This window comes from Symphalangus syndactylus, chromosome 7 (assembly GCF_028878055.3).
Source record: "Symphalangus syndactylus isolate Jambi chromosome 7, NHGRI_mSymSyn1-v2.1_pri, whole genome shotgun sequence".
Taxonomy (NCBI): domain Eukaryota; kingdom Metazoa; phylum Chordata; class Mammalia; order Primates; family Hylobatidae; genus Symphalangus; species Symphalangus syndactylus.
The window spans coordinates 61,737,344-61,764,251 of NC_072429.2; the positions used below are offsets into that span (position 1 = coordinate 61,737,344).

Sequence of the window (26,908 nt, forward strand, 5' to 3'; positions counted from 1 at the left end):
ATCTTAGTTTTAGCTAACCAAGCCTAAGCTTCCTGCTCTTCTCATATCAAATCATGTATGTTCAGGAAGATGAGTTAGCTTTATTAACGTCAAGTAAGAAAATGAGTTGTGGAAAGAAGTATATGCATGAAAGGTTAAGTGACAAAAAACTAAAAAAAATTGGTGATTTTGGAAATCTGCCTTTACTTCACCTGCCATCTCCCTAGTGACTTTAAGAATGCTACATAAAGCCAGGCGTGGTGGCTCACGCCTGTAATCCCAGCACTACGGGAGGCTGAGGCAGTTGGATCACAAGGTCAGGAGATCGAGACCATCCTGGCTAACACTGTGAAACCCCACCTCTACTAAAAATATAAAAAATTAGCTGGGCGTGGTGGCAGGTGCCTGTAGTCCCAGCTACTCGGGAGGCTGAGGCAGGAGAATGCCATGAACGCAGGAAGCAGAGGTTGCAGTGAGCTGAGCCATTGCACTCTAGCCTGGGCGACAGAGAAAAAAAAAAAAAAAAAAAGAATGCTACATAAGGTTTAAAAACCAAGAACAAATGAAAAAGTAATTTCACCTTTATTGATCAGCTCGGTTGCTACTGTACTGCAGAGCAATCAGACATAAACTGTAGTTTCAAGACACTAAAATTAGCATATTCCAACAAAGTTATTTATATAACAGCTATTTTTCTAGTCTAATTTTCTAGTATTTATTGGAAGTTCCCCAAATTTATTTCAATTCTCTAATCTTATCCCAGCCAATATCATGTTCTGTTTAATGTTTAACACGCTCATATTATTAAAATATAGAAGTCCCAGGTCTAACCTTCAATGGACAGAGTTGTATGTCACTATTTTTTTGCCTACTTGTAAAAATGACTGAACTTTCTAGATGAATAATTAAGCAACACATATCCCTCTTGCTTTCATTGCCATTTTAATAAAAAAATATAAACTCCTATATTACAAAATATATTGCGTATTGATGTTACAATGGAAATTTTACAAACACAAACTTTATGAAAGGGTGTTAATAAGCCAATTCCAGATGAAGCAAAGACATGAAAACAGGAAAGTTCTAGAAAAAGTCTAAATAAATGTATTCATATTCTGTGAGTGAAAAAGATGCTTCAAAAGGACGTCCATAAGGCTGGGCACAGTAGCTCACGCCTGTAATTCCAGCACTTGGGGAGGGTGAGGTGGGCGGACTGACTGAGCCCAGGAGTTTGACACCAGCCTGAGCAACATGGTGGGACCTCATCTCTACAAAAAATACAAAAATTAGTCCGGTGTGGCAGTGCCCACCTAAAGCCCCAGCTACTGAGGAGACTGAGACAGAAGGATTGCTTGAGCTCAGAAGGTTGAACCTGCAGTGAGCTGTGATCATGGCACTGCACTCCAGCCTGGGCGACAGAGTGAGATCCTGTCTCAAAAAAAATAAATTACAAAGGACTCATATATTAATTTTGTATAATTCCTCAAAAGGAATTATTCAAAGATCTCAAAATATTTCACTGATATTTGAGTCCTGTAAGTTTCCATTTCATAGGGTGATACAAGACCATCGGTAGAGGCTGGGCGCGGTGGCTCACGCCTGTAATCCCAGCACTTTGGGAGGCGAGGAGGGTGGATCACGAGGTCAGGAGATCGAGACCACGGTGAAACCCCATCTCTACTAAAAATACAAAAAATTAGCTGGGCACGGTGGCGGGTGCCTGTAGTCCCAGCTACTCGGGAGGCCGAGGCAGGAGAATGGCGTGAACCCAGGAGGCGGAGCTTGCAGTGAGCTGAGATCGCACCACTGCACTCCAGCCTGGGTCACAGCAAGACTCCGTCTCAAAAAAAAAAAAAAGACCATGGGTAGAAAATCTCAGTGAATAAAGGAAGACATGCCAAACGTCTCATCTGAATGTTCTGACCACTCCATGATCTTTTGTCCTTGCACTGCCGCATAGTTAGGTTTCAGAGGCTGGTCTTCGAATTAGGTCACCAAAATATGCAGTGATTGTCTTCAATTTATTGTTAAGGAAGTTCTGTTCTATTTCCACTTGCCCTCCAGGCCCAGCTAAGGATGCCACCTAAAAAGATGAACAGAAGAAAGTCACACACACACATAAGCACAATTTCAAAAGTCTTTCATTCGTACTGCTTTATCAAATAATAGGAAGACTCTGGCTTTTAAGTCCTTTGAATAATGAGGCATTTCAAATGTTCAGTGCTACTTCCCAGGCATCGACGCAATATTTGGAGATGGGAATACTTGTTGTTTCAGATCCTTTTGACATTATGGGAAAGTTCATGGTGCTATGCCGTTGTATAGGACTTGATATTTCCAATGCCATAGTTAAGAACTCAGAGGAAGAAGAAAATGAACGAATCCTTCCTAAACATCTGGTTTATTAAAAAATTTTATTTTTATTTTTAAACATTAGAGGCAGGGTCTCACTTTGTTGCCCAAGCTTTTCTTGAACTCCTGGTCTTAAGCATTCCTCTCACCTCTGCCTCCCGAAGTCATGTTTGTTTGTTTATTCATTTTGTTTTTTTTTGTTTTTTTGAGACGGAGTCTTGCTCTGTCTCCCAGGCTGGAGTGCTGTGGCGCAATCTCTGCTCACTGCAAGCTCCGCCTCCTGGGTTCACACCATTCTCCTGCCTCAGCCTCCCAAGTAGCTGGGACGACAGGCGCCCGCCAACACGCCCGGCTAATTTTTTGTATTTTTAGTAGAGACGGGGTTTCACCGTGTTAGCCAGGATGGTCTCGATCTCCTGACCTCGTGATCCACCCGCCTTGGCCTCCCCAAGTGCTGGGATTACAGGCTTGAGCCACCGCGCCCTGAGCCACCGCGCCCAGCCCTATTTATTTATTTTGTTTTTTGAGATGGAGTCCTACTCTGTTGCCCAGGCTACAGTTCAGTGGCGCGATCTTGGCTCACTGCAACCTCCGCCTCCCAGGTTCAAGGAATTCTCCTGCCTCAGTCTCCTGAGCATCTGGAATTACATGCGCATGCCACCATGCCCAGCTAATTTTTGTATTTTTTTTAGTAGAAATGGTGTTTCACCAAGTTGGCAAGGCTGGTCTCGAACTCCTGACCTGGTGATCCGCTCGGCCTTGCCTCCCAAAGTGCTGGGATTACAAGCCACCACGCCCAGCCTAGGTTTATTTTTAAAATATTATTACTATTTTTCTCACCCTCCTTCCTCCTCCTCCCCAGGTTTCTTTCTTTTTTCTTTTTTTTTTTTGAGACGGAGTCTCTGTTGCCCAGGCTGGAGTGCAGTGGTGCGATCTCGGCTCACTGCAAGCTCCGCTTCCCAGGTTCACGCCATTCTCCTGCCTCAGCCTCCCGAGTAGCTGGGACTATAGATGCCCGCCACCATGCCCGGCTAATTTTTTGTATTTTTAGGAGAGACGGGGTTTCACCATGTTAGCCAGGATGGTCTCGATCGCCTGACCTCGTGATCCACCCGCCTTGGCCTCCCAAAGTGCTAGGATTACAGGCGTGAGCCACCACGCCTGGCTATTTATTTATTTGTTTTTTGAGATGGAGTCCTACTCTGTCGCCCAGGCTACAGTTCAGTGGCGTGATCTTGGCTCACTGCAACCTCTGCCTCCTGGGTTCAAGCAATTCTCCTGCCTCAGCATCCTGAGCATCTGGAATTACATGCACATGCCACCATGCCCAGCTAATTTTTGTATTTTTTTAGTAGAAATGGTGTTTCACCAAGTTGGCCGGGCTGGTCTCTGACTCCTGACCTGGTGATCCGCTTGGCCTGGCCTCCCAAAGTGCTGGGATTACAAGCCACCACGCCTGGCCTAGGTTTATTTTTAAAATATTATTACTATTTTTCTCACCCTCCTTCCTCTTCCTCCCCAGGTTTATTTCTTAACAAAAACATTTAAAGATTATTTCCTGAAAGCCTTTGTCCTGTTCATCTTACTGTCTGCATCTCACCCTCTCTCTCATTCATTCAACAGTATTTACTGAGTACCTGCTACATAATCCTAGCTCTGATCCAGGCCAGGGTCCCTACTCTCATGAGGAGTCTAGCCTCTAGTGACTTTTCCTTCTCTCACCGGTCTCCTTTCTTTTCTCCCACCTTGGATCACTTCTTCTACCTGTTGCTCTTTTGTGTATTTTAAATGCTTTCCACAACAGTTGTGGTAAAAATACATTGCTCTTTTTGAGGTCTACTAGAATATAGTGACTAACTCCTTTATTAGGAAGCTGAAAGCATTGCTCCCTCCCCACCTCCACAGTTAGCATCAAAAGGATGCTAGCCAAAAGACCGGCATTTCACAGGGGGATGGGGCAGTTAGCTGCTAAAGATTCTTTTGTTACAAGACAGTAATGCTTGCACTCACCTTGGTACATTGTAAACTAGTAATGTTTTACCCTAAGTTCTTATACAGATAAGGTTTTGTTTTGGTTCAGTGCTTTTTTCACCCAACCTCTCAGAAATCTTTTAAATATCAAATATGTTACTTTCTAACTCATGATTACTTCACCAGAGATCAGTTTTTCAGGGTAGTAAGAGGAAAGATCAAGAGAAGGGAGAATGCAGTGGGGAGCCCTGGCAATCAGAGAATAGAAGACACAGCAATAGAAAAAAGGACACCCAAAGTATTAGGGACAGGCATAAACAACGAGAAACAAGCATTTTCTATAACTGCAATCAGCAAAATTATAGTTGTGTATTTTGTAAAGAGAGGCACTCAGTCAGTCTGGTTTTGTTTTAAGGGTTGAGAGAATGAATCTCAGTGGTATTATGCATACCACCCCAGCTTCTGGTAGAAGGGAAGATTTATTGTGCATTTCCAGTGAGTATGTAAAAAGTCACAGACACAGAAATAGGGAAGAAGCAACCAGTCATTCTATGGTACATTATTATGTGAAAATAAGTCAAATACAGTATCCCTTATAATGATTAAAAGCACCTCCCCTACTATTTTTTTTTTTGTAAGGAATACTTAAAGTGAAACTAGAAATTTAAAAATAGCAAAGTAGCAATTATTAGGAATAAATGTTTTAAATTCTATTTTAGTATCTTTATGCCAGTCTGGTTTTTTTTAAAAGAAAGGGCAAAAAAAAAAAAAAGTTATTTTGTCTTTAGCCAATAAAAGGCATCTTGAACAGTTTATCATTTTTTCACAGTAATTTTTCTTTGAGTTGAGATATAACTCAAATGTAGCACTTCTGCTGTGCCCTTTAACAAATAACTTAAAAATCCCCAGTTCTACCAATAATTTGCTGCATTAATTTAAAAAGCCATTTTTAGGCCGGGTGCTGTGGCTCACGCCTGTAATCCCAGAACCTTTGGGAGGCTGAGGAGGGCGGATCACGAGGTCAGGAGATCGAGACCATCCTGGCAAACAAAGTGAAACTCCGTCTCTACTAAAAATACAAAAAAATTAGCCGGGGGTGGTGGCGGGCGCCTGTAGTCCCAGCTACTCGGGAGGCTGAGGCAGGAGAATGGTGTGAATTCGGGAGGCGGAGCTTGCAGTGAGCTGAGATCGCACCACTGCACTCCAGCCTGGGTGACAGAGTGAGACTCTGTCTCAAAAAAAAAAAAAAAAAAAAAAAAAGAAGCCAATTTTGTTGTTGTTAAGAAAGCCATTAAAATAGGCTTTTTTTGGCTTTCTAAATCCAAAAAATAGGAATACTGTCTATCTCCCTAAAAGAGCACTTTAAAGAAAAGAAAAACCATTTCTGAAGTTTACTTGAAAAAAAAATAAAGGTACTATAAATATAGATAATAATAATAATTATTATTTTTTGAGACGGAGTCTTGCTCTGTTGCCTAGGCTGGAGTGCAGTGGCGCAATCTCGGCTCACTGCAAGCTCCGCCTCCCGGGTTTACGCCATTCTCCTGCCTCAGCCTCCCGAGTAGCTGGGACTACAGGCGCCCGCCACCACGCCCGGCTAATTTTTTGTATTTTTAGTAGAGATGGCGTTTCACCATGTTAGCCAGGATGGTCTTGATCTTCTGACCTCGTGATCCGCCCACCTCGGCCTCCCAAAGTGCTGGGATTACAGGCGTGAGCCACCGTGCCCGGCCGATGGTTGTTATTTCTTATATAAGCCATAAATAGAATTACATAAAAACCAATTTCTGAGAAGGTGGGGTAGTTTTGTTTTTCTTAATACCTTTCAGAGGGTTGTCAGATGTGGGTGCTTGGGATTAAAATAAAAAACGGAGGTAAGATGGGAGTTTTCTCAGAAATGAGTTCTGAAGTCTGTGCAAAAGAGTTCATAAATTACTTTACTCAATAACTATTATTGAGAGCTTATAGGTATCTGTTCTAGATAGTGCAGTATAGCAAAAAACAAACAAAAATCCCCACCTTCATGAATTTTACATTCTGGTTGGGAGAGTCAGATGATGGACAAATAAAACAAATATTGTTCCTGATACTGGAGAAGGTGGTGAATCTATGTGACAAAATATAGTGAGAAAACTCTTACGTACTTGGTGTTTAGAAACAATTTTTTTTATAAAAAACTTGTTACTTTCAAGTGTTCTGATGACAAATAATTTCTAACTTTAGCCATTTTGTACGTTTTCACATTTTCACAACTACATATATGTTAAAAGTTAGAATTTTGGAGTTGGAAAGACTATAAATTTAGTAGTTCAAGCAAATAACTTTGCTTCAGGCAAATTTAACAAATGCCATTAATTTCTAGCTGTCTTTATTTTTCACTAGAAGGTTTAGCTGACAAACTGTTATTTGGTTCCCTCCCCTTTCTTAGAATTTAGTAAATTGTGAGAGCAAAAGAGGGTAGGAAGGACAGAGAGAGGGAGAACAGCAGGTACAAACAGATAAAGATTAGCAGCTCTGGATTACTTTCCATGTTTTTGGCATATTACCTAAATATATTAATTTTACCAAAATAAATCCCAATTAATTTGGACCAGAACTAGAATTAAGGACTGAACTCTTGACTAGATTTGACATCAGGCAGTAAAGTTGTTCTTTGGGGACTGGGAAAGGAGAAACAGAGAAAAGATCACAATGAAGGTGTTAAAGCACAGAAGATTTAAGCATCAAATAAACATTCAAAACTGCATTTTTGTTTTGTTTTTTGAGACGAGTCTGGCTCTATCGCCCAAGCTGGAGTGCAGTGGCATGATCTCGGCTTGCTGCAACCTCTGCCTCCTGGGTTCAAGCAATTCTCCTGCCTCAGCCTCCCGAGTAGCTGGGATTACTGGCGCCCGCCACTGCACCTGGCTAATTTTTGTATTTTTAGTAGAGACAGGGTTTCACCATGTTGGCCAGGCTGGTCTCAAAACTCCTGACCTCAGGTGATCCGCCCACCTCGGCCTCCCAAAGTGTTGGGATTACAGGCGTAAGCCACCCCCCCCGGGGCAAAACTGCATTTTTTCAAGAGAAACTGGATTTAAAGTAAAAGTGCATGATAACTGAATGAGAGAAAATAACCTCCCAACTGCATCTTACTGGAAGAATATATAATAATCACTAATGACAGATACACTTTATTACAAGAAAGACACAGAAACATCAGAGTGCTGAAAAATGCCCTATTACTACATGGAAGAGATTATATCTACGATACGCAGAAATGTGGTTAGAATATAATTGTACCAGGTTAAAATAAAGAGCATTTTATGTGGCCTTCAGATCTGTGTCAAATACAATGCTAGCAGCAGCAGGCATCTGAAATACTGGCTGTGACTACAAACCTAATGTCACACAGGCCAAAAAAGTTCTTTGCCACTAGTTATTTTTGTCCCTCTTTTCTTTTGCTAGATCCAACTAATAACCACACGAAAATAAAACACAGTTGGCAAAACATTTCTGGTAATTAAAAGTTCTCTGGGAGGTGAAAGAAGAAAATATTTTTTAGTCAGCAGAAAATCAGGCATCATTCAAACTTAAAAATATTCATTAAATTAGTTCCATTTCTCTGCACATGGTAAACAGAAATGAGATTTCTATGCTTAAGTAAATAAATCTTAAAGCCACTATCATCAACAGGAGCACCTGGTGGCAGGTCAAAAAAATTCTCCCAGGCAGCCGGGCAGTGGCTCACGCCTGTAATCCCAGAACTTTGGGAGACTGAGGCAGGCGGATCACCTGAGGTCGGGAGTTCGAGACCAGCCTGACCAACATGGAGAAACCCTGTCTCTACTAAAAAAAAAAAAAAATTAGCCAGGCATAGTGGTGTATGCCTGTAATCCCAGCTACCTGGGAGGCTGAGGCAGGAGAATTGCTTGAACCTGAGAAGTGGAGTTTGTGGTGAGCTGAGATCAGGCCATTGCACTCCAGCCTGGGCAACAAGAGCAAAACTCTGTCTCAAAAACAAAAAAAAATCTCCCAGGCATCACAAGCTAACCTACACTGGTGTCCTAAGAGGAGGCTACCAACCAGGCCGGGCACGGAGAACTTTGGGTGGCTGAAGTAGAAAGATTGCTTTAGCCTAGAAGTCCAGCCTGGGCAACATGGTGAAATCCTGTGTCTACAAAAAATAGAAAAATTAGCCAGGCATGGTGGCCTGTGCATATGGTTCCAGCTACTCTGAAGGCTGAGATAGGAGGATTGTTTGAGCTTGGGAGGTTGAGGCTGCAGTGAGCTGTGATCATGTCACTGTACTGCAGCCTGGTGGATAGAGCCAGGCTCTGTCTCCAAAGAAGAAAAAACCCCACCAAAACCCAAAAACAACCAGTTCACTAAGCTCTGTCCTTCACTCATTCTCATTACTAGATACTGGAAACATGAAGACTGTTCACTTCAACAAATTACAGGAAGCACAGGCTATCAGCACAGGACTGGCAGGTAGCACTATGTGTGGCCCAGAAGAGCTGGACATCCCTCTAATTTCTATCTCCATCATTTACTGAGAAAAGTTACCCGCAGTAGTGAAGGAGATACAAGCTATATTTAGGAGCATTTCAGCAAAGCTGTATTTGTGTCTTCCCAAGTCAACTATGAGGCCAATCATCACAACCCCTTTAGAGCATGACAATATATATGGTTTAAGAACAAACAATTCTGCTCTAATTGTGCAGCAGCAAACTTCCCAAGGGAAAAGCTGGCTAGTAAATATTAAGAACTGATCACATATTTATCCTGAATTGCAGTGTATGATTAAGCAGTGATTTCACCAAGAACAGAGTTGGTCTAGAAAACTGGGAATCAGGCTGGGCGCGGTGGCTGACATTTGTAATCCCAGCACTTTGGGATGCTGAGGTGAAGAATAGCTGGCCAACATGGCGAAACCCCATCTCTACAAAAAAATATAAAAATTAGCCAGGTGTGGTGGTGCACACCTGTAGTCTCAGGTACTCAGGAGACCAAGGTGGGAGAATTGTTTCAGTCTGGGAGGCTGCAGAGCAGTGATCACACCACTGCCCTCCAGCCTGGCCCTGTCTCAAAAAAAAAAAAAAATGGTAACCAGTTACTGAAAGAGTCAAATTCTACTTACTGCTCCAATCTCATGGTGAGCTAATATTGTGATAACAGATAAATCTGTTTCTTCTTGGTGATGAACACTGTGTCAGTGGGAGACAGCAAGGTGTAGTAAGACTGTCGCTGTGTGGCAGAATGACCAGGCAAATCACTGTACCTCCATAGCCTTCAATGAATCAGGTGCTCCAGAGACACACTGCTCCAGAATGTCATGATGAGTTAATGAAATGGCTAAGAGGACACTGTACACGCTAAGTATGTATGCCAGTTCCTATGCTGTAGATGCATAGTGTATGAATGCAGGGTATAGTTAGTGCAGTAGGATGAATGCACTTGGGAGTGCTCTGAGTTGTAAAGGCTATTTTCAACTAACTAGTTTGGAGTCTACTATTCCAACATGTACCAGAAGCCCAATCCAGTTCTTAGCCTTCTTTTTATTCTCTCATGCTTCTGGTTCCTAAACCTGGACTAATGTTCTCTACCTCTATGAGAGAGCTACCATTAGATTAGATTTCCACTATATTAATTCAGAAAAATTTGACGCAAATTAAAAAAATCTAATATTTAGAAACCAGTTAGGACCCAATCTTCTATTTATTAAATACACAGATACTATAATTACTTAGAATATTTGCAAAGAAATCTGTGATAAATTTTTATTGTATTTAGCCAAAACCACTACAAATGCTAATAAACTGAATTTAGTTATATTTAAAACATTTTCCACATAACAATGTTACCTAATAGTTTTTCATATTTATTCAAATTCAACTACTTACATTATTCAAATACTTACAACTCTATTCTTATATATGGTAAGTTTTAGAAATATTACCTATAAGTAAGTACCTCATTCCTATCGACCTATCTATCCATCTACTTACCTACCTACCAAAATAAAGTATTAGAAGTGACTGCTACAATGAGGAATGTTTCCCTTCCTAGACATTAGAGAACAAAATATACAAAGACAATTGGAGCCTCAAGTACTCTGCCAACTAAGGAGAGATGAGGGCCAGGCGTGGTGGCTCATGCCTGTAATCCCAGCACTTTGGGAGGCCAAGGCGGGCGGATCACGAGGTCAAGAGATCGAGACCATCCTGGCCAACACGGTGAAACCCTGTCTCTACTAAAAATACAAAAATTAGCTAGCCATGGTGGTGTGTGCCTGTAGTCCCAACTACTTGGGAGGCTGAGGCAGGAGAATCGCTTGAACCTGGGAGGCAGGCAGAGGTTGCAGTAAGCCGAGATCGCACCATTGCACTCCAGCCTGGGCAACAAAGCAAGACTCTGTCTCAAAAAAAAAAAGAGATGAATCCCATTATTAAATCTAACATCGGCCGGGCACGGTGGCTCACGCCTGTAATCCCAGCACTTTGGGAGGCCAAGGCGGGCGGATCATGAGGTCAGGAGATCGAGACCATCCTGGCTGACACAGTGAAACCCCATCTCTACTAAAAATACAAAAAAAAATTGGCCGGGCGGGGTGGCGTGCGCCTGTAGTCCCAGCTACGCGGGAGGCTGAGGCAGGAGAATGGCGTGAACCCTGGGGGGCAGAGCCTGCAGTGAGTGGAGATCGCCCCACTGCACTCCAGCCTGGGTGACAGCGAGACTCCGTTTCAAAAAAAAAAAAAAAAAAGAAAAAGAAAAAAAAGAAAAAGAAAAGAAATCTAACATCAATTTTATACTTCGGGTTTATTTAAGTATTAGTTAATTTGTAAACTTCTCCGCTTTATGAGGAAATAAAAAAGGTAGGATTTGCCTTGCCCAAATGTTACATGACATGTGCCTGGGGAAGCCATGGAAGGGTGGAGTGTGTCTGCCAGACAAAGGCCAGGAATTAACATGATACAGTTCATTTTTTAAACATAATTCTTAGGGATGTTGCTTAATGTTGCCTTGCTCTCTGTATTGGTAAGATACATACTATAATATAAGTAACTTAAATTATCTTACCTGAAAAGTACAAACGCTATCGCTTTTCTGAGACTAGATGTTTTATGTCTAATTATAAAATTAAACAAAGATGAGAAGCTGCCATATCAAACAGACCAGCAGACTTCCTCTCTTCATTCCTGCCTTGGGCTAAGAGACAAGACTCTTTATGTCAGAGATTCCACCCACAAGGACTTCACACAAAGGTGGTGTTTGATAATTGCTGCCTGCATCTTCCTTTGGGAAGGACTAAGTCCTTGTCTGTTCAGAGATTTCCATCTATTAATATGTTCAATAGGTTTACCACTTAAGAGAGAAACCTTTCATGTTTGCGAAGCATGGTAGATCCAAAGCTAGAATTAGTTCGAATTCTCCGGCTGTCCAAGGAAAGAAAGAAAGGAAAGCATGGCAAGATACAGGCATCAAGCAGACAAAATATATTTACTTTGGGCTTTTTGAATTGGATTTGAGATCCCAGCACTTCAGAAGGCTGAGGCAGGAGGATCACTTGAGCCCAGGAATTTGAGGTTGCAGTGAGCTATGATCATGCTGCTGCTACTGCACTCTAGTCTGCGTGACAGAGAGAAACCCTATCTCCATAAATAAATAAATAAAATAAACAAATAAATAAAAATTAGTCCTTGGGTTTCAACAGCAATTTCAAGAGTAAGGTATATACCTTACCTCCAAAGAGCCTCTCACAAAAAGATATTTTTCTAAATTACTCAGTTCTTAGCAAGAAATGCATGTCTTGGAATCATCTCCAAATAGAAAAAAGGAATAGAAGACTGAGGTAATACAGGACCTAGGAAAACATTTCACTAGATACAGGAAACAATTAGCATAATCTCTTACGTGGAAATATTTGAGATAAGTTGTATTTGTACTGAGTCTATGCTGTTTAAGATGATATAAATATTACCTAAGAGTACAATCTCCCTGGATGGGAAATTAACTGTCCTTCACAGACATTTATATGAGAAAAATTTAGCCTGAGTTTCAAACAGCAGACCGTGACACACTTGGGAACCCAAACCATTCGCAAATTCAGGTTGTCGTAACATTCTAAAAGTTCCTTAACAAAAAAAAGTCAATTTTCTTTGCAACTGTGATTTCTCTCAATTTTTAGTACTGTCTCCTGTCATTAAAAAGGTCCTACATATGGATACATTTTCTTCATTTAAAAAAAAGTTAATTTCCCACTGTAATCTGATCAAAATTTGATAGCAAAAAAAAAATAATACACTTGTAATCTCATCAGTCTTTCTTGGTTTCATTATTCCCTAGTGTCATTACTCCCTCTAGAGGCAAAAAACATGAACCACCAACTCCAATTCTGGCAAGTTTTTGAAATAAACCAAAAACACAAGTTAAAGAAAAAGTTAACTTTCTCTTTGTGAAAGTGTTAATGTAACTAGAAAAAGTTTACTTTCTCTTTGTGAAAGTGTTAATGTAACTAGAAAAAGTAAATCAGCATAAATTGCATGATAAACTGAATTTCCTCTCGTTATTCAAGTACTGAAATGAGCCTGTCTACATTTAATATAAGGATCACATCATCTCTGATGAGACGATGTGGGGCATAATATTCACATATGAGAAAAACAGAAATTATGGAATTGTTAGGCTCAACCTTATCTGGCAGTCTAGAAAGCAGCTCTGAATCATGTGAAGCAGATATAAAATACCTGGTGTTTAATATGAAATTTAATTCAGAAAACTCATGAAGCAAAGAGATGATTCCTTTTTCTTTTTTTTTTTTAAAACAGTCTCACTCTGTCACCCAGGCTGGAGTGCAGTGGCGCGATCTCAGCTCACTGCAACCTCTGCCTCCCGAGTAGCTGGGATTACAGGCGCACCGCCACCATGCCCAGCTAATTTGTGTGTGTGTGTGTGTGTGTGTATATATTTTTTTTTTAAGTAGAGACGGGGTTTTGCCATGTCGGCCAGGCGCACCGCCACCATGCCCGGCTAATGTGTGTGTGTGTGTGTGTGTGTGTGTGTGTGTGTGTGTGTGTGTATATATATATATATATTTTTTTTTTTAAGTAGAGACGGGGTTTTGCCATGTCGGCCAGGCTGGTCAACTCCTGGCCTCAAGCGATCTGCCCGCCTTGGGCTCCCAAAGTGCTGGGATTACAGGTGTGAGCCATCACACCCGGCCCCTTTTTCTTATAACTGGTATAACACATACTATTAATATTTTGGGAGGCCTAATGTTTAGACACAATGGATCATAAACAGATGAAAGGCAGCAAGATCTAATTTCATTGCTTAACAATAAGAGCTCAGGCTTGTTAATTTCATTTACTCTTCTTCTTTTAACCCAGAGAATCTCAATTCTGGAGCACATTACAACCACTTTGGGCAGTTTAAAAATTTACTTTCGGGCCTCATCCTAGAAAATAGAGAATCTTTCCCAGTGGACTACAGTATCAGTAGTTTTTTTTAAAAAGCTACTCAGCTGCACGTGGTGGCTCACACCTATAATCAATCCCAGCACTTTGGGATGCTGAGGCAGGAAGATTGCTTGAGCCTTTAATTTTGAGACCAGTGTGGGCAACATGGTGAGACCTCATCTCTATAAAAAATAAAAAAATTAGCTCAGCATGGTGCTGTGTACCTGTGGTCCCAGCTACTCGGCAGGCTGAGGTGGGAGGACTGCTTGAGCCCAGTTAGTTGAGGCTGCAATGAGCCATGTTTGGGCCACTGCACTCCAGCCTGGGTGATAGAGCGAGATGGTCTCAAAAAACAAAACAAAACAAAACAAAACAAAAATAACAACAAAAAAAGCGCTACTCAGCAAAAACTATAAAACTCTAAAGCACAGGCAACACAATGAAGAAAGATAAATTGGATTTCATAATAGAATAGACATGCCTGAATTGGAAAACCTGATAGAGGCAATGCAGAAGGAAAAAGGGACAAACACTAGAAAATAGATAGGAAAGACTAACATTCTCTTATAATAGATGCCCCAGAGAAAGGAAAAAAGACAATGAGAATATAGTTGAAGAAATAATGGAGATAGCATCTCCTGAATAAAAAACACAAAAAACATCAGAATACTAGCGCTAGTTCTGAGAGTATCAAATAAGAGAGAAAGGAAAAACCCAGTTAGCAACATTACAGTGAAATTCAGAACATGAAAGATAAAAGATTTTCAAGAGTATCTGGCACAAAGCAGATATGTAGTAAGTGTTTGTAGAAAAATCAACAAAAACATGAAATAAAGATATCATCAAATCTCTCTATTTTTTTGAGACAGTCTCACTCTGTTGCCCAGACTTAAACAAATAATACTTCCAGCTTTCTAAGAATAGTCAGTGAGTCAGGGACTTCTCATAAACACATTCTCTGGTAAGGAAATGTCCTGTATCTTTTACCGTACTTGTTAACAGTTAAGACAGAAACTCATGGAAGTTTTTCAGTAATGGCTTACCTGGTCAATATCAGCATTTCTTGGAAGAAAATAAACAATATTATTAGTGATCTTCTTGGAAAGTCTGAAAATTTCAAAGGTGGACAGCAGTTAAGGAAAAACAATGAAAACAGCAGCTAATTTCTAACCAGAAAGAGATGTGTTTTACTTATCGTAACTCAAATGTATTTCAAAATGTAACTGAAAGGCAAAAACTTAAACCCTCTAATGGAACCTAAAAGAGAATTACATAAAAAATTTTGTAATTCAGCAACATATTGTCTCGATAATTCAAAGACTGATAGTTAAATCGATTTTCAATTATCCTAGTGGTAGGTACTAGGCAAGAGTCAGAATAAAGTAACCATGGCCATTGTAGTCTACCCTCTAAATTTTATTTTTTAATTTTATTATTTTTGAGACAGAGTCTGGCTCTGCTTATTTATTTTTGAGACAGGGTCTGGCTCTGCTGCCCAGGCTGGAGAGCAGTAGTGCAATCTCAGTTCACTGCAACCTCCTCCTGGGTTCAAGAGATCCTCGTGCCTCAGCCTCCTGAGTACCTGGGACTACAGGATTACAGGCATGTACCACCACACGCCCAGCTAATTTACACTGTAAATTTTTTTTTTTTGAGACAGAGTCTTGCTCTTGTCACCCAGGCTGGAGTGCAGTGGGGGGTTCAAGCGATTCTCCTGCCTCAGCCTCCTGAGTAGCTGAGATTACAGGTGCCCACCACCATGCCCAGCTAATTTTTGTATTTTTAGTAGAGACGGGGTTCAGCCATGTTGGCCAGGCTGGTCTTGAACTCCTGACCTCAAGTGATTTGCCCGCCTTGGCCTCCCAAAGTGCCAAGAGTACAGGCGTGAGCCAGCATACCCTGGAGTACACTCTAAATTTTAATAGCAATTTAGAAATATGTTTCCTGTTAAGAGTCAAACAGATGATTACTGTGGAGTGGCAGGTGGCGAAAGTGACAAATAACAAACGTTACTCTATGAAATAAGGGTTTGCTTTGACATCTTGGAAGAGTAACGGGAAAAATGTGAAGATACACAGCAAATTAGCCAGCATCAGTGTGAATTGAAGAGTTATAGAATGGTTACCGACAAACTCCAGGGATACTTTTTGAGGAAATTCCCAATTCACAAGACAATAAATCCAATGTATGTGTTCTAGTCCTTGTTTTATAATGGTAAAATTGAATAGTAAGCAAGGGAAATATGACCTCGTATTTGTCATTACTTTTGGAGATCGATCCCCACATAATTTTTACATACCTGCTTTTTATGTAAAATAAACTGGAATTTATCAAATGCTGTTAGGTAATACTCCCTCTCTTCACTAATTTCTCTCTCTCCCTTTTTTTTGAGATGGAGTCTTGCTCCGTTGCCCAGGCTGGAGTGCAGTGGCACAATCTTAGCTCACTGCAACCTCGGCCTCCCAGATCCAAGCGATTCTCCTGCCTCAGCCTCCTGAGTTGCTGGGAGTACAGGCACGGGCCACCATGCCCAGCTAATTTTTTGTATTTTTAGTAGAGATGGGGTTTCACCGTGTTAGCCAGGATGGTCTCGATCTCCTGACCTCGTGATCCGCCTGCTTCAGCCTCCCAAAGTGCTGGGATTACAGGTGTGAGCCACAGTGCCTTGCCAATCTCTCTCTCTCTTTTGAGACAGAGTCTCGCTCTGTAGCCCAGGGTGGAGTGCAGTGGCGCGATCTCAGATCACTGCAACCTCTGCCTCCTGGGTTCAAGTGATTCTCGTGCTTCGGCCTCCCGAGTAGCTGGATTACAGGCATGTGCCACCATGCCCGGCTGATTTTTGTATTTTTAGTAGAGACGGGGTTTCACCATGTTGGCCAGGCTGGTCTCAAACTCCTGACCTCAGGTGATCCACCTGCCTCAGCCTCCCAATGTGTGAGGATTACAAATGTGAGCCACCCTGCCCACCCACCCACATTCCCTCTTTCTCTCACTCTCATGCTCCTTTCTCTCCACTATCATTGTTTCAGTAAACTCTTACGACTTCCAAAGGATATCCATCAGGAGACATCATCGTTCTAATGTCAAAGGTCTCTGCAGTGGCATAGTCTGGCCCTCCCCAAGGTGGGCTGAGGAACACAACATCAGCCTTTAAACAAGAAGCCAGCAGCAAGAAATCTCCACAGATGAACTCTATCTTATCTGCTATCCCATAAACTTCTGCATTATTACGAGCAAGGGCAATCTTAACAGGATCGATATCAATGGCAATCACTAAAAATGGGAAAAGAAAAAAATGAGTTAATTGACACTGATTATTACTTATATAGGATAGTTTGTCTTTTGAATAGTCTGTCATCTTCTGTATAAGAACTCTTTTTAAAGAGGAGGAGACATTTGGCCACATATACCCGAGATATAGACGTCAGTTTAAATTTTTTATTTAAATTAGAAAGATTCACTGTGTTGTACCAAGAAAATGTGACTGAAGCACTGACTTGGCTTTCTTGTCTCATTCTACAGCTTTTCCTAACCAAGTGGCAATACTTGCCACAAAATATCTACTGAGTGCCAAATATGTGGCCACCACTGTGTTGTGCTACAGCCTGAATAGGAAACACTTGAAAAGGTCACTGACTGTATGGACAGCCTGTAATGCTAGGTTTTGGAAAAGACAAACTTCCTCAAAATGTAGCAATGCCCAAATGAACACAAATTCGACAACTTCTAAGGAAAACCAAAATAAAACACATTTTTACAAACTTATGTAGCCAAGTGATGAAGAAGAAATGTAAAAACACCTGCCGATAATGTTTAATGAGACATTTTAGGTAGAAGAAACAGATAATATGATGTTTTCACCAAATGGACTTTCATTTACTTTATTCCAATTTTATAATTAGCAACATAGACATAATTTAATTTTAGCCTATCCATGTCTTGCAGTAAACTACTCAGTACACTTGCATGTGCACTACTGTGTTAATGGCAGTATTCTTTATTTGAAAGGGCTAAGTGGAACTATTACGCTTACAGCGTGGTTGTCATGGAAATGTAGTTGTTTTCCAGAAAATGCTAGTTTCCAAATTTGTTAACATTTTTGAGAAATAATGTGCTAAATCACTTGAACAATAAATATAAGCACCAATTATAATATATTGCAAAATCATACATTTACAATGCTGTTTTTCCTGTTCTAAATAAACATTCACATTTGTAAGAGAAAAGATTCTTTTCAGTTGCTCAGTCTGTTACATTTATAGTTCAGAAACAGATGGAAAGATATGCTGATGATACTAAAAATTCAAAGAAAAAGTGACTTTCAACATCAAATCTATTCAGTTAATCCTATTTTCATCTGTATTTCTTTTGGAGGCAGACCTTGTTTTTAGGCCTAATAAGAATGGAAGCATTCAATTTATCACATAAAAGAAATGCTGGCTGGGCACGGTGGCTCATGCCTGTAATCCCAGCACTTTGGGAGGCTGAGACAGGTGGATCCCTTGAGCTCAGGAGTTCGAAACCCCATCTCTATCAAAAACACAAAAAATTAGCCAGGTGGGGTGGCATGTGCCAGCAGTCTCAGCTACTCAGGAGGTTTAAGTGAATCACTTGGGCCTGGGAGGAGGAGGTTGCAGTGAGCTGAGACTGTGCCACTGCACTCTAGCCTGGGTGACAGAGCGAAACACCTGCACCCCACAACTGCAAAAAAAAAAAAAAAAAAAAGCTGACAAATGTTAATCCTCAGCCACACTAGCACACCTTGACAGCTTAATAGCCACATGTGGCTACTAGCTGGCTATCATATTGGACAGCACAGATACAGAACATGTAAGTCATTACAAAAAGTTCTACCAGGCAGTACTGTTGCTAAACTACTGGAACACATACAAAAGGGAAAGATATCTTTAACAACAGCAGTATGCAAAACTTTACAGATTCCCTAATCCTTTAGTTATGCACAGACAGCAACTATCTGAGTGGAAACAAATCTGGCACAAAGGAATAACTTCAACTATATGCAATGCCATCTTTTTGTATGTATGTTGCGTATATATGTAAATGTATACACACACATACAGTTCAAGCATAATTGATTATACGAATGTGTATATAAGCACACATGAACATACATTATGATAGGGAACTCAAAACAGTTAAGTGTAATTGATTATATGTGTATACTTAAATATGTATACACAAACACACTAAATCAATTATACTTTAACTGTTTCGAATTCCTTGCCATAATGTCATTAGCTCAACTATCCTATGGGGATACTAGGAGGAGTATTGATAACTGACATTCATGGAACACCTGTGAATTACCACTTCTGGTTTGCGGGGCAAATTATGGGACCCCACTACCCTGAACGTGCTGGAGGGTTCCTGAGTTTCCAGTCCCACATGCTGCAAAGGTAGAAGTTAGGTCATGACAGCACTGGGAAGGCCATGGGGTTTGCTGTCTGCATCCTTTTTTCCCCAGAGGCTGGCAATCTCTAACGGTGAGTCCCTTTAGCTTGGGACCCATATTAGACATCTTCCTTTAGTAAATGTGCACTAAATACAGAAAGCCTTGGCAAAAGATCTATACTCACAGGAATACAAATCTATGGGCTAGGGGTGGTGGCTCGTGCCTGTAATCCCAGCACTTTGGGAGGCCGAGGTTGGGCGGATCACCTGAGGTCAGGAGTTCGAGACCACCCTGGCCAACATGGCGAAACCCCATCCCTACCAAAAAAAAAAAAAAATTAGCTGGGCGTGGTGGCAGGCCCCTGTAGTCCCAGCTATTTGGGAGGCTGAGGCAGAAGAATCACTTCAATTCGGGAGGCGAAGGTTGTAGTGAGCTGAGATTGTGCCACTGCACTCCAACCTGGGCAACAGAGCGAGACTCCATCTCAAAAAAAAAAAAAAAAAAGAAAAAAGAAAAAGAAAAAGAAATACATACCTACATATAGACGGTTTGAGTAATCTGAGAAAATTTTCAGATTTCTTTGCTACGTTATCAGGCAGCAGGTGTTTTAATCATTGTGTTATGATGTAAAGCCAAAATGAAGATACATTTTACAACTTTTAAGGAAAAACCATTTTTTAGGCAATAAATACTGATTTTAGCCCATAGGAATGGCTTATCTGGCAAAGTCTGAGAAGAACTTTGATAGTAAATAGTGAATTCAAGGAAAAAAGAAAATAACCACTACTGTAGTAAATATGAAAGTAGCTTGTCTCTAGGCTATCAGGAGACCATGTAAAGTTAGCAAATATCATGCCTTGGAGCATAGGAGTATTAAAACAGGGGCCACATTTCATCAGCACTGACCTTAAAAATCTATGTAATGGTAAGGTGATAACATCATTTTCAGTGCAATTTGATTAAAGTCAGTTTCTCTGACTAGATCGAGCAAGGACTGAGTCTGTTTTTTCTATAGCTACTAAGTGCTTTCCAAAATCATATCACACTTTCCTACTTAACATTAACTTCATATAAATTAATAAGATTCAGTAGAAATTTGTTGAAATGAAACTATCATTGATATGTATACTATGAAGATATTAAAAATATGCATCTTCAGAATGAAAACTCTGCTTCTTGTCTCAGTGTGGTGGCTCGTGCCTGTAATCCCAGCACTTTTAGAGGCCAAGGGGAGGATTGCTTAAAGCCAGGGGTTTAAGACCAGCCTGGGGAATATAGCAAGATCCTGTCTGTACAAAAATTAAAAAAAAAATTAGCAGGGCATGGTGGCACGTGCCTGTAGTCTCAGCTACTTGGGAGGCTGAGATGGGAGGATCACTTGAGCCCAGGAAGTCAAGGCTGCAGTTAGTACTGATCACGCCACTGCACTTCAGCCTGGGTGATATAGTGAGACTCTGTCTCAAAAATGAAACAAACACAAGAAAAAAGCAACAACAACAACAAAAAACAAACAAACAAAAAAAAACCCTGCTTTATGACCCAGCTATATCAGTTTGGGCAGAATGTTCAACTTCTTCAACCCATTTTTTTCCCTGGGGAAAAGCACATTACCTACTTGACACAGTTACTGGCAGTTACACAGTGGGAGGGGTTTTCTTTCTTGTGATCCCCAAGTCAAGCAACAAATATTATATGACGATGAGGTAATATTTAAATAATTTTTAGTCTCTGAAATTTAAAGCTTTTTGAAAGGTGTCACAGAGGTCATCTAAATTCAAGGTCTCCTTTAAATTAAGGTGAAATGGCCGGGCGCGGTGGCTCACGCATGTAATCCCAGCACTTTGGGAGGCTGAGGTGGGCGGATCACGAGGTCAGGAGATCGAGACCATACTGGCTAACACGGTGAAACCTGGTTTCTACTAAAAATACAAAAAATTAGCCGGGTGTGGTGGCGGGCGCCTGTAGTCTCAGCTACTCTGGAGGCTGAGGCAGGAGAATGGCATGAACCCGGGAGGCAGAGTTTGCAGTGAGCTGAGATCCGCGTCACTGCACTCCAGCCTGGGCGACAGAGTGAGACTCTGTCTCAAAAAAAAAAATAATAAATAAATAAATAATAAATAAATTAATTAAGGTTAAATGATGTCCAAAGTCATAAAGATAGTGAGTGCCAAAGTCCCCCTGTCCACTGTTCAATACTCTCCCGTTTTGGCATTTTTGGTTTTATAAAATACTATGATCTTGGCTTCAAGTTATTAGGTGTGTCAGTATAAACTTGGGCAAGTTATTTCATCTCTTTATGTCTCAGTTTATCTGTGAAACACAGACAGTAAGACATAATTCACAAGATTGTTGATTAAATAAATTAATACATATAGTTGGAGCTTAAGATGGACATTAGGAGCTCTGATCTCTTGTGAAGTCAAAAATCTGTGTATAATTTTGGACTTCCCAAACTTAACTTTTAATAGCCTACTGTTGACCTGAAGCCTCACCAATAATGTAAACAGTTAATTAATGCATATTTTGTACATTGTATGTATTATTCATAGTATTACTAAAATAAACATAGAGAAAAAATTGTTACTAAGTAAATCATAAGGAAAATACATTTACAGTACTGTATTTATTGATAAGGTAGGTTTTTTTTTCTGTGTTTTTTTTTTTTTTTTTTTTTTTTTTTTTTTTTTTTTTGAGGTGGAGTCTCGCTCTGTTGCCCAGGCTAGAATGCAGTTGGCATGATCTCGGCTCACTGCAACCTCCACCTCCCGGGTTCATGTGATTCTCCTGCCTCAGCCTCCTGAGTAGCTGAGACTATAGGCACACGCTACCACGCCCGGCTAATTTTTGTATTTTTAGTAGAGACAGGGTTTCTCCATGTTGGTCAGGCTGGTCTTGAACTCCCCACCTCAGGTGATCGGCCTGCCTCGGCCTCCCAAAGTGCTGGGATTACAGGCATAAGCCACTGCACCTGGCCTACAGTTTTTTTTAAGAGCCTGGGTCTCACTCTGTTGCCCGAGCTGGAGTGCAGTGGTGCAATCATAGCTCACTGCAGCCTGTTAATTTCTGGGCTCAGGTCATCCTCTCATCTCAGCCTGAGTAGCTGGGACTATAGGCACACACCACCATGCCTGGCTAATTTTTAAATTTTTTCTTTTTCTTTTTTTTTTTTTAAGACAGAGTCTCACTGTTGCCCAGGCTGGAGTGCAGTGGCATGATCTCGGCTCACTGTAACCTCTGCCTCCTAGGTTCAAGCGAGTCTCCTGCCTCAGCCTCCCGTAGCTAGGACTACAGATGCATGCCACCATGCCTAGCTAATTTTTGTAATTTTAGTAGACGGGGTTTCACCATGTTGGCCAGGCTGGTGTCGAACTCCTGACCTCAGGTGATCCGCCTACCTTGGCCTTCCAAAGTGCTGGGATTACAGGGGTAAGCCACTATGCCTGGCCAATTTTTAAAATTTTTTCTAGAGACCAGGTTGGTCTCAAAGTCCTGGCCTCAAGTGATCCTCCTGCCTCTAACTCCCAAACTGCTAGAATAATGGGCATGAATCACCATGCTCAGGCAAATTTTAACTTTTTATAACAGATTTGTGCATATTTTATGGTAGCAAATGATAAACTAGTATCTACTTATGTTTCATGCATTCATGACATTCCTACCTTTTAAATTATTTCAATGTATCTAGGTTACAGGGGATTCATCTGCGGGTTTTTTTTTAATTGTCACAAATCTCCAGAACATTTTCCAATATATTTACTGAAAAAAATCTGAGTGTAAGTGGACTCATGCGGTTCAAACCTGTATTGTCCAAGGGTCAACTGTAGGAAGCATTTACACCAGTATGCAATACAAAGTATATGCTTAATATATGCTAGCTATTATTTTATATCATTTCATATTAAATTATTAATTATATATTAAATCTCAGTAAGATAGGCTGTAGCAAAATGGAAACATTTACTGAATTAACTGGACATAAAATAGTTCTCTTTCATTGATGGCTAATTACCTCTCATTCCTGTTAAGGCAAACTGAATGGTATTTCCTCCAACTCCACAGAATGCGTCTACTACAACGTCACACTTGAAGGACTGACTAACACGGCCAGCAATGTGTTCAGCAATCTTCTCGGGTGTAACTGAAAACCAGCCCTCTGCAAAGGAAGAGTATTTGTGTTAGCATGTTCAATTTCAAGAAGCCAAGGCAAGCATAAACATAGCAAACATTACTATATCTTATATACTTTTAAAAAGCTTAGTTTCCTTTTTTTAAAAATTATAAATTACCCAGTTTTAAAGAAAAAAATTCAAAGCTTGTTATAAAAAGCAGTACCATTCCCCAATTTCCACAGAAATGATGACCTCAATTCTTAACCTAATTCTCTTGTAATACTGTATACCTCCATTTTTCCAATAACTGAATTACAATTTTGATGTTTCTGTTTGAGCCTTTAACTACTGACTCCTGTGGAAAATAGAGAACTAGCTGCTCTAATTGGCTAGCTCCCCCCCACTCCACTGAGTTTCCCAATTATTTCACTCCTAAGGTTGAAGCAATAGCCTGGATTTGTATTGGACACTCCAGAAAAAACTGCACTTTTTTTTTTTGAGACAGTGTCTTGCTCTGTTGCCCAGGCTGGAGTACAATGGCATGATCTTGGCTCACTGCAACTTCCGCCTCCTGGGTTCAAGCAATTCTCATGCCTCAGCCTCCTGAGTAGTTGGGACTACAGGCACACGCTACCACACCCAGCCAATTTTTGCATTTTTAGGAGAGACAGAGTTTTGCCATGATAGCCAGGCTGCTCTTGAACTCCTGGCCTCAAGTGATTTCCCTGCCTCAGCCTCCCAAAGTGCTGGGATTACAGGCATGAGCCACCATGCCTGGCCAAAACTGCATGCTTTTAAAGGGTCGGAAAAAGCAAAGAGCTGGATAGCAAAAGGCTATAGGGCTGCAGAAGTACAGGAGGAATAGCAGAGCCCTCATCATTGTCAGAAATGAGGTCCTGTGTCCACTCTAGAGGAAAGAGAATACTGACCTCCTTCTTTCCTAGTAGAAAAAATTTACATTTTTCAGAAAGACAATTATCTGAACAAAATGATGTGCTGGGCTGGGCATGGTGGATCACTTGAGCACAGGAGTTTGAGAGCAGCCTAGGCAACATGGCAAAACCCTGTCTCTACAAAAAATTAGCCAAGCATGGTAGTGCTTGCTTGTAATCCCAGCTACTTAGGAGGCTGAGGCATGAGGATTGCTTTAGCCGGGGAGGTGGAGGTTGCTGAGCAGAGATTGTGCCACTGTACTCCAGCCTGGGTGACAGAGTGAGATCCTGTCTCAAAAATAAAAAAATAAATAAATAAAAAGAAAAGAAAAGAAAAATAAATAAATAAAAATAATGTGTGTTAATTTTCCTGTTGTCTCCCCTTACCAAAACTTTAAATGGCTCTTCAATACTGAAAAATAAGAATATACACTTTTATAGAATTGCAAGTGTTTTCCAGCCTTATTTTTCCTTACAAATTCCTACGTACTTTTTCCAATACACAGCATTTTGCAAATTGTTTTAAAAGGGTCAGAGAACCCCTGAAATTCCATCATAGATCAAGAACTTCTGATTTTGATAGTTAATAAAAACCAGTATTTAGGTAACCCCAATATGAAAATGAGCATCAGTCTGCAAGACTGAGTTAAGTAAGTTGTTGCAGATCACAGCAGGAAAGCTGGAGAAAGAATTCAAAATTTGCAAAGTTAATTCATTAAACTGTATCTTTCTGCACTAGATATTTCTTCATCAGGTTTTCTGTAGTTTTAATAACTTATCAATTGCTTTTGCCATCTGTCCTAACATGCTACAAATACAGATTAAACCCAAATCTGAAATTTTAAAAATACACACACACACACATATATATATATACCCAAATTGAAGGACATCCTATAAAATAAATGGCCATTGATCCTTTGAAAAATGTCAGTCATGAAAGACAAAAAAGGCTATGGAAAGATTCCACATTAAAGGAAACTAAAGAACATGAAAAATAAACGCAATAATACATGATCCTATACTGGAAGGAAAAAAAAACGTGATAAAGGACAAGATTAGGACAATTAATGACATTAGAGTATAAACTGTAGATTATAATATTGGACAATGTTAAGTTGATAATTTACTATTTTAAACAAAAATATACTTGTTCTTAGCAAATATACGCTGAAGTATTAAGGAGTATGAGCATGATGTGTGTTAAGTACTGATCAGAAAAAGATACACACACATACATATGGAGAGAGAATGAGAATGTAAATGGGGCAAAATGTTGAAAATAGCTGAATCTCGGTAAAGGGGATAAGAATATTCCCTGTATTATTCTTACAACTTTCTTTTAAAGTTTGAAATGGTTTCAAAATAAAGCTAAAAAATACATATATACTTTACCTCTGTCCAACTTAATCCCATCATCAAAACGAGAGAAGAGCCTGTACCTCTGGGCCCAGTATTTCGCCAGCTCAGGAACAGCAGCTATTTCAGGAGGCAGACCATTCACCTTTTTGTTCTTCTTCTTGTTCTTCTTCTTTTTCACTTCAGCTAAAATAAAATATAAAGAATATAGATGCTCACTAAGAAAAAAATTAGTATCACAGGTGAGTTTATCTAAAAATGAAGCCACATCAAATAATTACAAGCAGAACATGTATATAATGACACACCCAGAGAAACAGGAGAGCCTGATGGAAACGCCACTGGCTTCAATCACCATCAGCATTTTGCTACTTATTGGCTTTGTGAGCTTGGGAAAGTAACCGAGGCTCTTTAAGCTCCAATTATTATTTTTATTTATTTATTTATTTTTTTGAGACAGAGTCTGGCTCTGTCGCCCAGGCTGGAGTGCAGTGGCGCGATCTCGGCTCACTGCAAGTTCCGCCTCCCGGGTTCACGCCATTCTCTTGCTTCAGCCTCCCGAGTAGCTGGGACTACAGGCACCTGCCACCACGCCCGGCTAATTTTTTATATTTTTAGTAGAGACAGGGTTTCACCATGTTAGTCAGGATGGTCTCAATCTCCTGACCTCGTGATCCACCCGCCTGGCCTAAGCTCCAATTATTAATTCCTATAAAAGGAATGAGTGGGCTGAGCGTGGTGGCTCACAACTGTAATCCCAGCACTTTGAGAGGCTGAGGCAGGTCAGAAGTTCGAGACAAGCCTGACCAACATGGTGAAATTCCATCTCTACTAAAAATACAAAAATCAGCTGGGCGTGGTGGTGGGTGCCTGTAATCCCAGCTACTTGGGAGGCTGAGACAGGAGAATGGCGTGAACCCGGGAGGCAGAGCTTGCAGTGAGCCGAGATTGCGCCACTGCACTCCAGCCTGGGCGACAGAGCAAGACTCCATCTCAAAAAAAAAAAAAAAAAAAAGAATGATGGGCTGGGTGCAGTGGCTCATGCCTGTAATCCCAGCACTTTGGGAGGCTGAGGCAGGTGGATCACCTGAGGTCAGGAGTTCGAGATCAGCCTGACCAACATGGTGAAACCCCATCTCTACTAAAAAAAATACAAAAATTAGGTGGGCACGGTGGCAGGCGCCTGTAATCCCAGCTACTCGGGAGGCTGAGGCAGAAGAATCGCTTGAACCTGGGAGGCGGAGGTTGCAGTAAGCTGAGAATGCGCCATTGCACTCCAGCCTGGGCAACAGAGCAAGACTCTGCTTAAAAAAAAATGAATGAGGCCGGGCGCGGTGGCTCACGCTTGTAATC

The 26,908-nt window shown here is 40.8% G+C and overlaps 1 protein-coding gene across 4 annotated transcripts in view; it reads right to left on the reverse strand.

Annotated features, from left to right (window-relative positions):
• Positions 1-542: 542 nt before the first annotated feature.
• The window catches only part of TGS1 (trimethylguanosine synthase 1), a 54,761-nt gene continuing 28,395 nt past the window's right edge, over positions 543-26,908 (reverse strand). For all 4 annotated transcript variants that reach the window (XM_063643296.1, XM_055286378.2, XM_055286377.2 and 1 more), the window contains 5 exons: positions 25,592-25,741; positions 23,165-23,308; positions 16,799-17,015; positions 14,786-14,864; positions 543-2,062 (listed from right to left, as the gene is read on the reverse strand). In XM_063643296.1, the coding sequence (XP_063499366.1) occupies positions 1,940-2,062; positions 14,786-14,864; positions 16,799-17,015; positions 23,165-23,308; positions 25,592-25,741 (713 nt within the window). In that variant the 3' untranslated portion in view covers positions 543-1,939. The remainder of the gene's footprint in view (positions 2,063-14,785; positions 14,865-16,798; positions 17,016-23,164; positions 23,309-25,591; positions 25,742-26,908) is intronic.